Source organism: Indicator indicator, chromosome 2, assembly GCF_027791375.1.
Source record: "Indicator indicator isolate 239-I01 chromosome 2, UM_Iind_1.1, whole genome shotgun sequence".
Lineage (NCBI taxonomy): Eukaryota > Metazoa > Chordata > Aves > Piciformes > Indicatoridae > Indicator > Indicator indicator.
In genome coordinates, this window is record NC_072011.1 from 37,414,599 (window position 1) to 37,428,947 (window position 14,349).

The window sequence follows — 14,349 nt, forward strand, 5'->3', positions numbered from 1 at the left end:
GTAGGTAATGAGGCTATATTTCATCTATATAGTTTGTAATATAAAACAGAAGTATTACTATGCTTCTAAAAGCTAAAACCAGAAACTGATACAATAAGAGTACTATGTAACTCTGCTGCTGTTACGCTTTTTTTTTTTCCTGTGAACATTGATTAGGGTTGCATATTCACAAAAAAGGAAAGTTGACCCCTTCTGAGAGTAGGTGGAGGATTAAATTTTCTTTTTAATTAACAAACCATCTGCCTCTGTGCATACTGAAGACATGTTGAATGTTTTCTGTAAAGTGCCAATCTGAGTCAATAAACAGGTTCCACTTGCACATACCTACATGTTTGATGCAGAATTAAAAATTGTTCTGCTTTTATTCCTGCCTAGTTTATTTCAGGCAAAGTATGATCTTATGTGACAAGAATGTTTTTGTTTTAGCCATGGATTAAAGGGAGGTGAGGGGGGTGATTTCTGTTTATCTTCATGTTTTTCTCATTAGCTCAGCTGTAATGCTATGAGCACTGCCTTAAAGATCAGCTGTGCTATTGGTCAGGTAACTAGAAGCGATTATAATTGGATAAAAATACGAGTTTATAAATAGGTTTTTGCGTGTAGATATGCTTTGCTTTAAAGTCTGCGATGGAGCAATGAATTACTGTTTGAAAGAATTTCCCCATACCTATAAAATGTGTCACTTGGCTGATGTGATTCTTTATTGGCTGGCATTAAATACAAGTTTATTTATCCATTACAATACACATATTATAAATGCTTCTTCTGGGTTTATATTCCAGGTCTAAAAATATTTTGAGGGAGATTAAGTGGTTCAACAAGTGACGCTCTAATGGATGACAGCGAATTTCCACCAAATGATGTACACATAGACTCAAAGGACAGTCTTCCTGCTGACTATAGGGTGGAAAGTTTGTCATCTCATTTGGTTTCTTCAGCTGATGAAAATGAAAATCAACTTGACAATGATGGGAATGAGGTTCTGACCAGTAGTAGCATTGCTATGGGACAACAGCATAATGGTGAGCAGGACAGCATCAATAATAATGAGAATATGGACACTGGAGACTGTACCCCGAGCTGTAAGGAAAGTGAGACCGAGAGGAGATCTGAAAATGTCCATATGGATACCCAGCTGGAGGAAAAGCCTATTACAGAAAAACAGCCATGCGGAAAAAGAAGTCCAAGAAGCAAAAGAAGCTCCACTAAAAAATCTAAAGGTACTTTATTGAAAAAAAAAAATTGTTGTTCTGTTTATTTAAATTATAACACTGTATTTATTACCTGTGAACTAACAGGAAAGATATATTTCAGTTGTCATACTGATTGTTTTTAAAGTTTTGCTGAAAGGTTTGGTTTTGTCTTTTCTCAGGAGTGTTAATAGTCCTAAATCAGATTCAGTGCTAGATGTTTTCACCTTCTGTATTTAAACACTGACTATGTAGTAAATGGAACATAATCAAGGAAGCAGATGTTGAGGGAGGTGCAGGGTTTTGGTATGGAAACTAGACTGACTTCCAAGTCAGAATTGCCAGAAATTTGGGCAATATAGTTTTGTTCATTTGAATGTCAGGTTCAAGTGCAAGAGTAGAGGTTGAGAGAGGCTGAGAGACTTGAGGTTGTCCAGCCTGGAGAAGGGAAGGCTCTGGAGAGATCTTGTAGTGACCTTCCAGTACCTGAAGGGGATCTACAAGAAAGCTGGGGAGCAACTTTTTCTAAGATCATGTGGTCGTAGAACAAGGGGCAATAGTTTTAAACTATAGCAGGGTGAGTTTAGATTGGACCTTAGGAAGCTTCAGGCTCTTTACTATGAGGATGGTGGAACACTGGAACAGTTTGCCCAGAGAAGTTGTGGACACCTCATCTTTGGAAGCATTTAAGGTCAGGCTGGATGAGGCTTTGAGCAACCTGGTATAGCGGGAGGTGTCCCTGTCCACGGCAGTGAGGATTGGAACTAGGTGATATTTAAGGTCCTTTCAAACTCAAACCATTCTAAGATTCTGTGATCTTAAAGGAGTATAGAATAGGTAAAGAAGGGAAAAGAAGGAAGCCTGCATTCCATATCTTGTACATACAGCCAAAATCAGGAAGAGAAAGTTTATATTTTCTAGCAGAGAAAAGAGGATCCTGAAATCTGTCATTATAGGGAGAATGAGTTCTCATTAAAAGATGCAGAAAGTCATTAAGTATATATTTCAACTGTAGACTTAATGTTTAAAAATAGAATAAAATAATTAAAACAAGAGATTGGTGGGAGTAATTGAGAACCAGTCTTCTATATGATGGGAATAACAGGAAACGAGTTGATGAAATGTGATACAGACATGTGGGCAGAAGTATCTGAAGTACGATGAGAGGAAGAAAAGGAGAACTTCACCCAAACACTGGAAGTTAAACTTTGTGATGGTTTTAAAACTGTCTTTTTAATTTTTCTTCACAAAGTTTGAGCAGAGAAAGTGAAAGAATGTAAATAAATCACTATTGGGTGTAAGAAAGCAAAATAATGATTATTCTAAACACTTCCATTGGAGAGATAGAAATGTTTAAGAACTACTACTAAAAGCAAAATGTCGCAGTCTCAGCTTGCTCGGCTTCTGCCTGTCTGCTTCTTCATTTCTGGCCAAAGATAACACACTGACCTTGACAAGCTAAGTCTAACAGCCTCCCTGCTTCTTGACTCTCTGCCTTCTGCCAGGGGGGTCTGAGGGGAGTCCTTCTGGCTGGGGGGGGGAGGCCCCTTGGGGGAAGCAAAGGGGGCTTGGTTGTGCTTTTCTGTTGATTGTACATGTTTGTAAATGTTGTGAATATTGTATATTTGTACATATTCATTGCCTTTCATCATAGATTGTAGTTTTGCTTGTAAATACAGCTTTCATTTGCTTCCAGACTGAGCTAGCCTGGTTAGTGTCAGTGTGGGAGGGGGATTTCAGCTCTCACACTGTTACAAACTTTGCTTGTATTCTCTCTCTATTAGTGTGTCTTCTTGTTGATAAATGCAGTCACTGGGTGCAGAAGTACCACAAAATTATCCCTGCACAGTAGATCGCTGCTTTAAGGCAAAAAAGCAGAAATCTGAAATACAGAACATTTTATGGAAAACTCTAGCAACAGAAAATACCACAACAATGTCCTGCCTGCAAAACTTACAAGAATTTTGTTGAATTTCTATGAACATACTCTTGGAACCTTATTAATAAAGAACCTTGACTGTTACAGAAGGTGGACCAAAATATAAAATTATATCTCCCATTGACTACAGGCTCATTTACATTTTGCTTTTTAGATATCCTCACATGACAGTTGTCCTGTTTTCACAAAATGCAGTGATTTTCAAAATTTCTTGATAGTGCAGATATCTTCATTTTGGTGAGAATCTTACATCTAATTTTTAGCATCAAATATTTTAAACATTTTCTGAGTATCCCTTTACATAAAAGAACCAAACTAGCTTTCTTGTCTTTATACACACTTGGAGGTAGACAGGAGAATAATCAAACCAGAGTGGAAGATCTCTGAGGGGGTGACAGCAGAATGCCATGAGCTAAATATTTGCATGGCATGTGCTATCCTGGTTATTTTTTTAACTGTTGAGAAGTCGTGGATGAGGTACTTTGACTTATAGCTAAAAAAGAGATTTATGTATCTTCTTTCCTTTCCCTATAAGCAAACCTTTTGGAATCACTGTTACCCATTCAGGACATCCCCAAGTGGGAGCCAATAGACTGTAATAGCTTACAGTGAATTTGTCACCTGACTTGCAGTTGGTTTTTGAGTTCATCTCAGTGTGTTGGCGTAACTAGTTCCAAGATTTCACCTATGCATTGCTGGAAGAAGCATCTCCTTTTAGCTGTCTGAATGCTGCAGTAGACTCATTACAGTGAATTGACAAGCCTGTAGCTTCCGTGTCCCATACTTCTCTCACATTCTTTTTGTACACTAATATTAGCTTTGAATTTACTATGATTATATCTGTTTAAAGAGGACACTGGTGATCCAAGAAGTGATGTAAATTTAATCTGACCAAACCTTGGTTATTATTCATACTTTGATTCCTTGTAATGAGTTGTACTAACCTTAATGCAGTAAAGATAGTGACTCATGAAGTATCACTTGCTTCAATGTATTTTTTGTAAACATGAACTTCAAATTATCTCTATTTTATTAAAATAATTTTATCCTTTTTCTAAAAGATCAGTCCCAGCATAACTAATAACTTAATATTATAAGATCACAATGTGTACTCACTTAAGGTAGTATAGCATGTTAACTTGCACTTAATTTTTCCCCAAATTAAATTCTGCAACATAAAGTTTTTCTGTAAATTATTCAAATTATTCCTTGGAGCAGCTTGAATATGAGGAAAGAAAATGGGAGTGGTTCGGATGATTGGTGCTGCAGCAAATAAAATATATGAATATAAATAGTCAAGTTACATGAAAACTCAAGCAGTGTTATTTTATTTAAAGCTCTGTGCCATGCTAAAGATTTTGAGCTTGCTCAGTTGGGATTCTATCTTTACTGCTAGCACTCATGTCTTAAAATCTTTTCTATTAAAAATGAATTTTTTTTAAAATACTTGCTGGTGTTGGGGTTGTTTGGTTTGGAGGTTTTTCAGTAGTTCTTGAATGAATCAGTCTGAAGCAGCTTTCTGGAACTGAGTACCAAAGGATGTTTAAAAAAAGAGATTACCATATGTTTTCTGTACTAGAAACTTCTGTTACTGATGATTTAAGCTAATGCTACTGAATGTGAAATTTAAAATTAAATTTAAAAAAACAAAGATAATATCCAGAAATTGTATTTTTTATATCAAATGCCTCATACTTGAGTCTCTGACTCATTCTCACTCAGGTGGCAAGCACATACCTGCAGTACTAACAAAACAAAAAAAAGTTGAGACATACTGAAAAATGTGTGTGTCATTTTTATTCAAATTCTGACAAAATTGAATCTTTTGCAAACATGTGGCTGCTTCTGTGAACTCTTAGAGAAATTCTGAGAAAGTTTGCTTTTTCCAGTGTCTTAGGAAACAGTGGCACACAACTGAGCATAGAAGATGTCAGCTGAAACCTCTGTTAAGTGACAAAGCAGAAAGTTGAACACAGCTCTCTGCCACATTCCTAGTGAGTGCTCTGGACATTGGAGAATTGCTCTCTTCTGCAGTTTTTGAGATTTATTTTCATAAAGGCTTTGGTTCCATTCTAATATGGAACCAAATATCAGTGTATGGAGTAAATATCAATGCTTTGCAAAATGAAAAACCTTCTGCCTTGCTGCTTAAAATACCAGAAGTATATGTAAGATACCAGTCTTCACTAAAAAATAAAAATCTGCTTTGGACAATTAAGATTGATTCCACACACAAAAAAAACCCCAGTGTTGTATGCTGTTTTCAAGAACCTAGAGAAAAAGACCATAACACCTTTATAATGGAATAGCATATACCAAGTGATTCTGCCTAAAAAACAGTTACAGTGCTACTAAGGCACAAATGCTGTCTTGTGTTTAAATAGAACACAGTGGAATTAACCTGAATGGCTGTAAGGCCTCACTTCAGAATCAGGGGAGTAATCTGTGAGCAGAATTTGATTCCAAGTGAGTGACAGCCTAACTATATGCAGGAAGAGCAGGCAGTTTATAAAGCAACAGTAACTGTAAGCAACAGTACCACAATAACATGAAAATAAAGGTTTTTCATTATAGCTGCTATTGAGCATGTTTCAGTGAACTCTTTTTTTTATATGACAGCTGATTATTAAGTGCTTAATAAAATGCAGATTGAAGTAACATTTTGGGGTGTTTTTTCTGCAAGAAAAGCTTCAACAGAACACATGGACCCTCTTTTCTGGTTTCATGATCATGTGCTCAACAGAAAGGCGTATTAAGGCAGCCTTCATTCCATCTGTAAAAGTACTTCCTGGTTTCTGTCTTGCATCCAGATACGTTTCTTGTTGCCTTTGCCCCACAACAAGCCCAAATAAATTCTGGAAGATGGAGACATGCATTAATGTTGAAAAGGCAGTGTTAAATTACACCCATATTTTGTCTGGCAGTAAGCCCTGTGAAAATAGCCACTCTCAGAGATTATTAGTATTCGTGATCTGGATAATTTACTTAATAAAGAGTTAAAATAACAACAATTAGAGTGGTGGAGCCTTCAGTGGACAAGCTAATTCCTTTCTGAAGCCCTGAATTTTTAATGTGAATCATCACTGTAAGCCTTCAGTTGTGATAAACACGAGGGGGTCTGAAATACTCTGAGTGCCCAAGCCATAGAAAGTGTGATGGTTCCTTGAAACAGTGCCCTCACCTGTTCTGCTTTTAAATGATAACATGCTTTTCAGAAAATGAATGTAGCTGAGGAAGAGTAACATACTCATCATATTGAGTTTATAAAAGTTTATTGTGCACATTTCAGTGGCCAAATTCTCTAAAACTGTTTTGTTGGGGTTTTTAATTATGGGATTTTTTTTTTTTTAAGCTCAGTCTATATAAATGTATCCAATGTTATTTTATGGGGAAGAACAGTTCATTAGTTAGTGGAACAAGCTGTAGTTTTCTGGTTACTCCTAAGACTGTGTTATAGGATGCCATCATTTATGCTTTTATTCTCTGGGTAGTCAATTTCTTCCACTACTACTCCTGCTCTATGCTTCTTTACTAGCCTCATTTAACATTTCCTAATAGCTGCCATATTCATGATCAGCAATGTACTACAGATATGGCATTTCTTACAATAAAATGTGGGACTCTCACCCAGAAGGGTTTTCCTGTAACAATTTTATACTGTTATGTTTTACATTAGTCTTCATACATGTTGCCAGCCCTCCATCTGCATGTCTGACTTTTGACTTGCATAAAAATTAGAGACAGGTAACAGAAAACTACCAGAGTGAGTAGCATGGAAAACCTGGGTTTCTGCCCAGCAAGAAGTTCTGGAGACTAAACTGAATTTACACATGCTCCTGTCTTCATTACCAACGTAGATCTCCACTACTGGCTCATTCCCTGGACTCTGAAATACAAACTACTGTCATGGGGAGGTCTTTCTTTTCATTCAGCAGAACAGTCCCCCTAGACATCTGTCCCCATAATAGAATCCCCCACTGTCATCATCTCCTTCATTCAGTCCTTTAAGATCCTGACACTGAGTTACCATCTGAGGAACAGGTCAAATTGTCTGTCTGTCCTTCCTTCCTTCCTTCCCAAGGATATCTCCCTGTAAGACACCCTTGGCAGGTGTGAAGAGACAAACTGAGAACCTCATTCACACTCTTCATCTACCTTGTTTTTGCCCTTTTTGAGCTAAATTGTCTTACAAACAGCCCTGCTTTCTGTCTCTGCTATAATTGAAATTCAATTTTAACATAGGAGTTTGTCCATTTGTGTCGAAGTATTGATTATTTTAGCTGAAGCTGTAACATTACTTGCAACACTTTTTACTTTAGGTTATTCTAGTCTCATTATAAAAACTCTCTAATAGTTTTGACTAGATGAGGAGTTTCTTCTCCTGAAGTTAAGATCTGGTCCCAGCTAGAAGTGTACAAAGATACCTGATGTATTATAGAATAGTTTGGCTTGGAAGAAGCCTTTAAAGGTAATCTAGTCCAACCCCCCCTGCAGTTACTTCTTTAACTAGATTAGGTTGCTATGTTACTGGTTTTTTTCAGATATGTAAGACAGACCTACCACAGCTAATTTTGACAAGACCAATGTATTGTTTACTTGCATAGATGTTATGTAAGAGAATACATTTTTATTTATAGCTTTCATATAGAAATCTAGAAAACCAAATTGATGGCTTGTTGGGTTTTTTTAGTTCTAACTTCAATATTTGTTCTTTTTAAAGGAGTTTCTACAGTGGGAACCACAGCAATCAAGGAGGAAAATATGCTTATTAGAGATACAGATTTTGTGCATGCTGAAGTTGCTGTTGAAGCAAATGAAAACTTTCACCAAAGAGAACAAAAACAAACATTGCAGTCTCTTTTCTCTTTGCTCCGTGAGGAAGTTGAGCAGATGGATTCAAAGATACTTCCCCTGTGTCTCCATCAGGTACTTCCTATGATTCTAGAGAGTTGAACACAATTTTGGTTTTATTTAAGACTTTTATTCATTAGGAAAAAAGATGCATTAATTCAATACATGCCATTATTCTTATTTGGACAGGTTATTTTGATGTATAACAGGTCCTCAAAACAAGTATCATTTCTAAGGTCTTCTAATCTATGTTTAATTATAAATTTCCTCAAAAGTAAATTGCACAATTAAAGGAAACTCCTAAGGGTGGGTTTTCTAATTCATTGTATAATGACATTCTAGTTTGGCAGGAAGATTTAGGAAAATCACTCTTCAACAAAGCTTGAATATTTTTTGTGAAACACTGGTGTAGATAAAAGACAGCTGATGTCTAAATAACATTTTAAATCTGAAATAATTCTTACTGTTGCAGACTTCTTCTTTCTAACATGAATTCCACGTATGAATGCTAAGATTCAAGGTTTCTTAGTGTATACTTGCTTGTTGTGCAGTTGCCACACCTGCAAGACCACAGGAAATGCTAGTGATTTGAAAAACAGTCTTTTTTCACTAACTGGCCAGGATGTTTTTCATTCTGGAGATTATGCTGTAAGATGAATATGTCGATAGGACTTGGCACAGTATTAATACATAGTTTAGTTGTGTCAGACTCACAGTAGACTAGAATACTTTTTGTTTGATGGTAGTGTCTAATATCGGTTATATATATAAATACCATGCAGTGCCTGATTTTGCTTGGTTGCATTATCTTTATTGTAGAAATTGGACAACTGTCATAATTTTAAACTTCCAAACTGTGATGACACACCTGCATCATCACTTTTGCATTTGAAAAGGAAGCTTCATTTTAGTATTCCAAATAATAGATAATTTACATTTGACATAGAATTTTAAATTTATTTTTTTTAATCTGTGTTTGAGCAAAGACAATTCATATTGTTCCTTAGATTATTTGAAACTTAGTATGAGGCTTAAGCATTTTTACTTCTAGCCATGTTGAATTTGGCAATTATTCATGAGTCGGTACAAAGGTCTGTTTTGTATAACACAGTTATGGCAAAAATTAAGCTGTCATCTTTGGTCTTTTTTTTCTGATTGTTAGTACAGCCTGCCAGTAATGGTGTTTTATGCCAAGCCTAGCAAATACTCTTCTATCATATTCTCTTTATATTCTGTATGACAAAATTCAATGTAAAATAAATTGCTGTGTCAGATGTTCTAGGGTATTAACAATCCCCATTGTTAGTTGGAAGTCCATATTAAATATTTAAAAGCTGTGGTTATTAGGAGCTATTCTAAGGATTAACTTTTAATTAAAATAGGATGTAACTTTTTTCCTGTCTTGAATGGGATTCATGTGATTTGTTTAGCATTTGTTACAGAATCTAAGTGGTAGTTACATACAAAACACAGATACTGAGCTTTGCAGCTCCAGAAATCCCTAGGAGGCTACTGTGGATAACAAGACAACATGTGCAAGTGAAGAATTTTAAAAGTCACTTAACAATTATGTTTCAGAGGTACAGTGCTCAGAATGGTCTAGTGATTAGAAATAAGGCTGAGAGCCAGCAAGATGTTATTTGAAATCTAGACTCCTCTATCAAGCTGCTGCCTTTTTTGAGAAAATGTCTGTAGACTTCTCCAGAAAGGTGCCTACTTGTTAAGACATTCAGATTATGATATGCCCAAAGATTCTGAGACTGAATGTTTGTATGCTCCCACAGAAGTCACTGGAGTATCAGCTAAGAGGTGCTCATCCTGAACATTCAGGGATCAGAGTACTCAAAAGTACTGGACACATTTTGTAAGCATGGCCCTTGCCACACCATGCCTGGCAAATAGGAAGGACTGCCAATATTCACTGTCCTTGAAGACTGATTAGTTAGTGCTTTTAAAGGTCACTAATACCATAGAGTTCTGTGGAACAAAATATTGGTACTTTTGACATTTATATGGGGTTTTTTTTTGTTCTATTGCATTTGCTAACAAAGCCATTGGTATTCTTAAGGTTTCTAGATATTCTGAAGTTTTCTAGAAAGCACAGGTAAATTGTTGTTAAAAATCTCGAAGACTTTTTTTTCTACACTCGGGAATTGGAAGAAAAATGTTATGGTTACACCTCTTCCTTTCCAGGTTATCAGCTCTATCTTTTCTATAATACTCCTTATCACCAATTGAGAGCCAAAGCAACATTTTGATTCTGATTAGAAACACGCTCATTTTCTGACTGACCTTGGATGCTTGCGTTCTCTGAGTTGATTGCATGGACTCCAGTCCAAGAAACAATCCGTTACGCCATTTCTGGGGAAAAGGGCAACCAACCCAAAAAGAAAAAAAAATATCCCAACCCTGTCAACAACAACAAAACCACCAAATCAAAAATCTGATACCTTTACATGGTTAACAGATAAAGTATTTTTTCGAGCTGACATCTTCACTTTTCTCCTGGAAGTTTTGCCATTTCTGTGCTTGTAATTTTGGCTTTGAAACAGCTGGTTAAAAGCAAAAGCATCACTAGGAAGGAGCTAGTAAATCTATTTCAGCAGTCTGAAAATAAAATACATAGATTTGATATAGCAATGACTCAGTATACTGGAATATCATTTTCTCTTATTTTTGCATGCCCATGTTTTTGGTTTATACACAGCTTCTCAGTATATAAACTCTTGGTGAGCATGTATTTTCTGTTCCTTTCTGCAGTGATCTGTTAAACAGTGTAATTATAAAATTACCTAGGCAGAGTGAAGTAGTCTTTTAAGGTGCTGCAGCTTAAGCATAGAGACAGACCCCTTGTTCAATTCCTGTCCGTTGGCTAAGATAGCAGCTGTTACAGCTTATACAATGATGGTTGACTTAGCTGTTCAAGTATTTTATATGTAGTCAGTTGTATGGTGGATTTTCCTGGTCCACAATAACTGCTTTGGAATGATTTTTGTTCTCTACATTAAACTTCCTTAGCACTTTGAGCTCTAAATGCAACAAGGAATATTTGCCTTTTTTTTTTTAATATATCTCTATTACTTCAACATCTGTCTAATTGAAGAATTGTGTATTCATGGTTTTTTTTCCCCAATGGTTGTCTTTGGAGCTGTCTTGTTAGAAATCTAATTGTAATTGTTTTGTTACAGAAATGTCAGCCCAAGGAGGAAAAGCCACATATTTCTTCCATGTCATAGCAACCACAGTGCAAATCAAAGAACTGCCATCTGACTTGACTCCCTGATTTGCTCTGTTGTTAAAGGTGTTAGGCTTAGTGAACTGACACATGAGGTAGAGAATCTTTAAGTCTTTAAATCTTTTTAAACAGCAGAGCAGCTTCAGGAAAGGAAGTGGCAGAAAGCTGCTGCATTGGTATTGTCTAGCTTCTGCAGGTTGAGTAGGAGTAATACATTAAAAAATTAAGAACTTGTGTCCTTATATGTTTATCTCATGAACTGTAAATATTCACATTGTAAATATTTCAAATTCTATGCATCTGAAATATTTGTTGTAAATATTTATTGCAAATAGCATATAAACAGGAAGGTCGCTGGTATTTCCTTGATGCTGTGATAGGTGTCTTTTATCCAAAGATTGGTCTTTTCTCATCAGTCAGGAAACCCATATTTCCATTTTATCACACTACACTGCTCAGGAGGGCTCAGGAATGATCTTGATTTGGTCAAACATAAGGAAATAATGGTCAGTAACAGAATTCAAACTGTTTGAGTCCTATCAGTAAACACAGTACTTTTGTTCTATGCAATTTTAAAACTTACTAATATGATCAATAAAAATATTTCTAAAGTAGTTTGTTTTTTTTTAAACAAGATAAAACCCAATAAATGTTTAGTCAAATCCATTTGCAAGAGAGTACTTCATATTTCATTCTTGTTTGTTATTATTTTTAAACATCTTTCATCAAATAAGAATGCATGTCTTTTAGTCTCAACATTTGTATTTTAGCCAAACTAATATGACCTTACAAAACAGTTTAAAACTTGTTTAAAAATATGATTAAAAGTTCACATTACATCCTTACTGCTCTCATAAAAATCACAGAATCCTAATTTTTCTTTTTTTTTTTACTTTTGCAGATAGCTGAGACCTATTTTCAAGAGGAGGAATGTATCTTTTTACTTGTGGAAATTGTTACACAGTGTTAGCATGATCTGGCATGATAAAACGTAAAAGACAAATGCTTTACCCTTGTCTCACAGGTGGTGGGTCAGGGTTAGAAGGAAGTCAACAGCTGTGATTTACCCACAAGTCAATCTACAATATGTTAGAGAGTCCTTTTTAATCATAAAGGTGAAATATGAGTTAAATAATAAATCCATTTCCTAAAGTTGTGCTGCTACAATCATTAATAGTCATGCACAAACAAAGAAGTAAGAAAATATTTTCAAAGAAGTTCTGTTTTAAGTATCAGTCACTGGAAATATGTCCGATCTAGGTAAGGTATCTATTCTATTGTATCAAATAGGGCACTGTTACAGTAAGAACAAAATCATGACAACATGATTAGAATACATACTACAAGGGTCTAGATTAGAATAAAAACACCAAACACTGAGCTAAGGGAGATCAGCAACCAGGAAACAATAGCAACATGTTGTTTGGCAAATGCTAATTAGTGAAAATCATATCAAGGTCATTTGAGAAGCTGTCACGGGAAAATACGAGTAATTGTTTCTGGGAACAACTAGTTCAGTGGCGTAGTTTATTTTGATTTGTTCCTAGATAATACAAATAAGTTTGGTCCAAAAGTTATAATAGTTGAGCTGCTGCTAATTACTCTGATTTCAGTAATTGTGGGAGAGAATAATCATATTAAACCATAAAGTAAAATAATTTTAGAAAAGTTGTACTGGGTTTTCTTCTGTCTGCTTTTAAGGCAAAGCGATCAGACTACAAAATGAGGAACCAAGAGTGGTAGGCACTTAAAGGAGTGGTAGGCTCTTAAAGTGTATGTGATTCACTAAGATGTGTCATAAAACACAGAATTTGTGCATTCAGATTATTTCTTTATTATGTAATTTGTTGCAAACAAAGTATAGTAAATACACAATTGCAATGGTTAAATAACAAAGCATAGGAAATCTGGAAAGGTATTCTTGAAATCTAGTTAAACTGTATTAGCTTGTACTACAAAACCAGAGAAATGACTGTTGCAATATTATAAAATCAATATATATATAAAAAAATGTGCATCACTGTCTTAGAAGACTGTACTTCAGTCATGGTCATCCTAATTCAAAATCATCTATCAGAGTATTGAAAATACATAGCACAAATTAAAGGCATGGAAAAATTCTGTAGTAAATTATGGCTCTGAGGGGGAAATGCAGTACACTTAAAATGCATTCAATGATAGACAGCTTCTCTTTCATAGAAGTTGCTGTAATTGGAAGCTGATCAAAGGAAATATTTTAATGCAATATACACCTGATGTGTGGAATTGAACACCACTATATAATACATATTTATGAAGGATATCTCCTCCGTACTTGCAGCCATCAGTTTCCTGAGGGGTTAATAAAGAACTTACTTGATCATGTTGCACTATATTAATTATCCATGACAAGCATTTTAATTCGTCCAGTGTAGAACTTCATATCAACAATAATTCAGGCTTTGTTTCTGAGATCCTCTACGGCTATCTCTGTGATCTGTGATTCTATTTCTAATAACAGATTTCTTGAAGCAAAGAATATTTTTTCCATTAATACTGTTGTTCAAAAGCCATGCTATGTATATGTTGCATGAGGCTAACGAGAATAACAAGTACTGGTTGTGCTTTTGTAATAATTACTGCAGTATTTTAACTAGCATGAATAATAGAAAATATTTTTTCTATACTATTAAGACTCTCATTCACTGTATTTCTATTCTCATTGTACTGTAGAATTGTATTCCAATCAAACAGTTGGCAAAACATGACCTTAAACAGAACAACTAATAATTTGGGCTTGATGAAACTAGAAATACCCTGAGTATTACAAAATATGTAATTCTCAGTATACCTCTGAGAATATGTTTATAACCCTAAGGGAAAGAGTTCTTCATATAGAAGAAAAGTAAGCATAATCTTCAGAAAGCAGACAAAAGGTGAACTCCAGTGTCCAACAGAGTTGTAGAATACAGTGGTTGAAAAGGAGGAAGTTTGGTTTGGGGAAATTTTTTTAAATACTCTCAGCTAGCCAGTAGAAAGGAGATATATTTTCAAGTAGTCATGGTTATTGGCATATAACTATATTTCTTGAGAGTTACATGCTGGTATTTGTATAATTGTTTTGCTTTTTATTTCCCAGAGATTTTGTTTTCTGT

At 35.3% G+C, this 14,349-nt stretch overlaps 1 protein-coding gene across 1 annotated transcript in view; it reads left to right on the top strand.

The window, feature by feature from the left end:
- The first annotated feature begins 817 nt into the window (after positions 1-817).
- The window catches only part of CNST (consortin, connexin sorting protein), a 33,423-nt gene continuing 19,891 nt past the window's right edge, over positions 818-14,349 (top strand). The window contains exons 1-3 of the mRNA XM_054393070.1: positions 818-1,220; positions 7,850-8,055; positions 12,117-12,147. Of these exons, the coding sequence (XP_054249045.1) occupies positions 833-1,220; positions 7,850-8,055; positions 12,117-12,147 (625 nt within the window). The 5' untranslated portion in view covers positions 818-832. The remainder of the gene's footprint in view (positions 1,221-7,849; positions 8,056-12,116; positions 12,148-14,349) is intronic.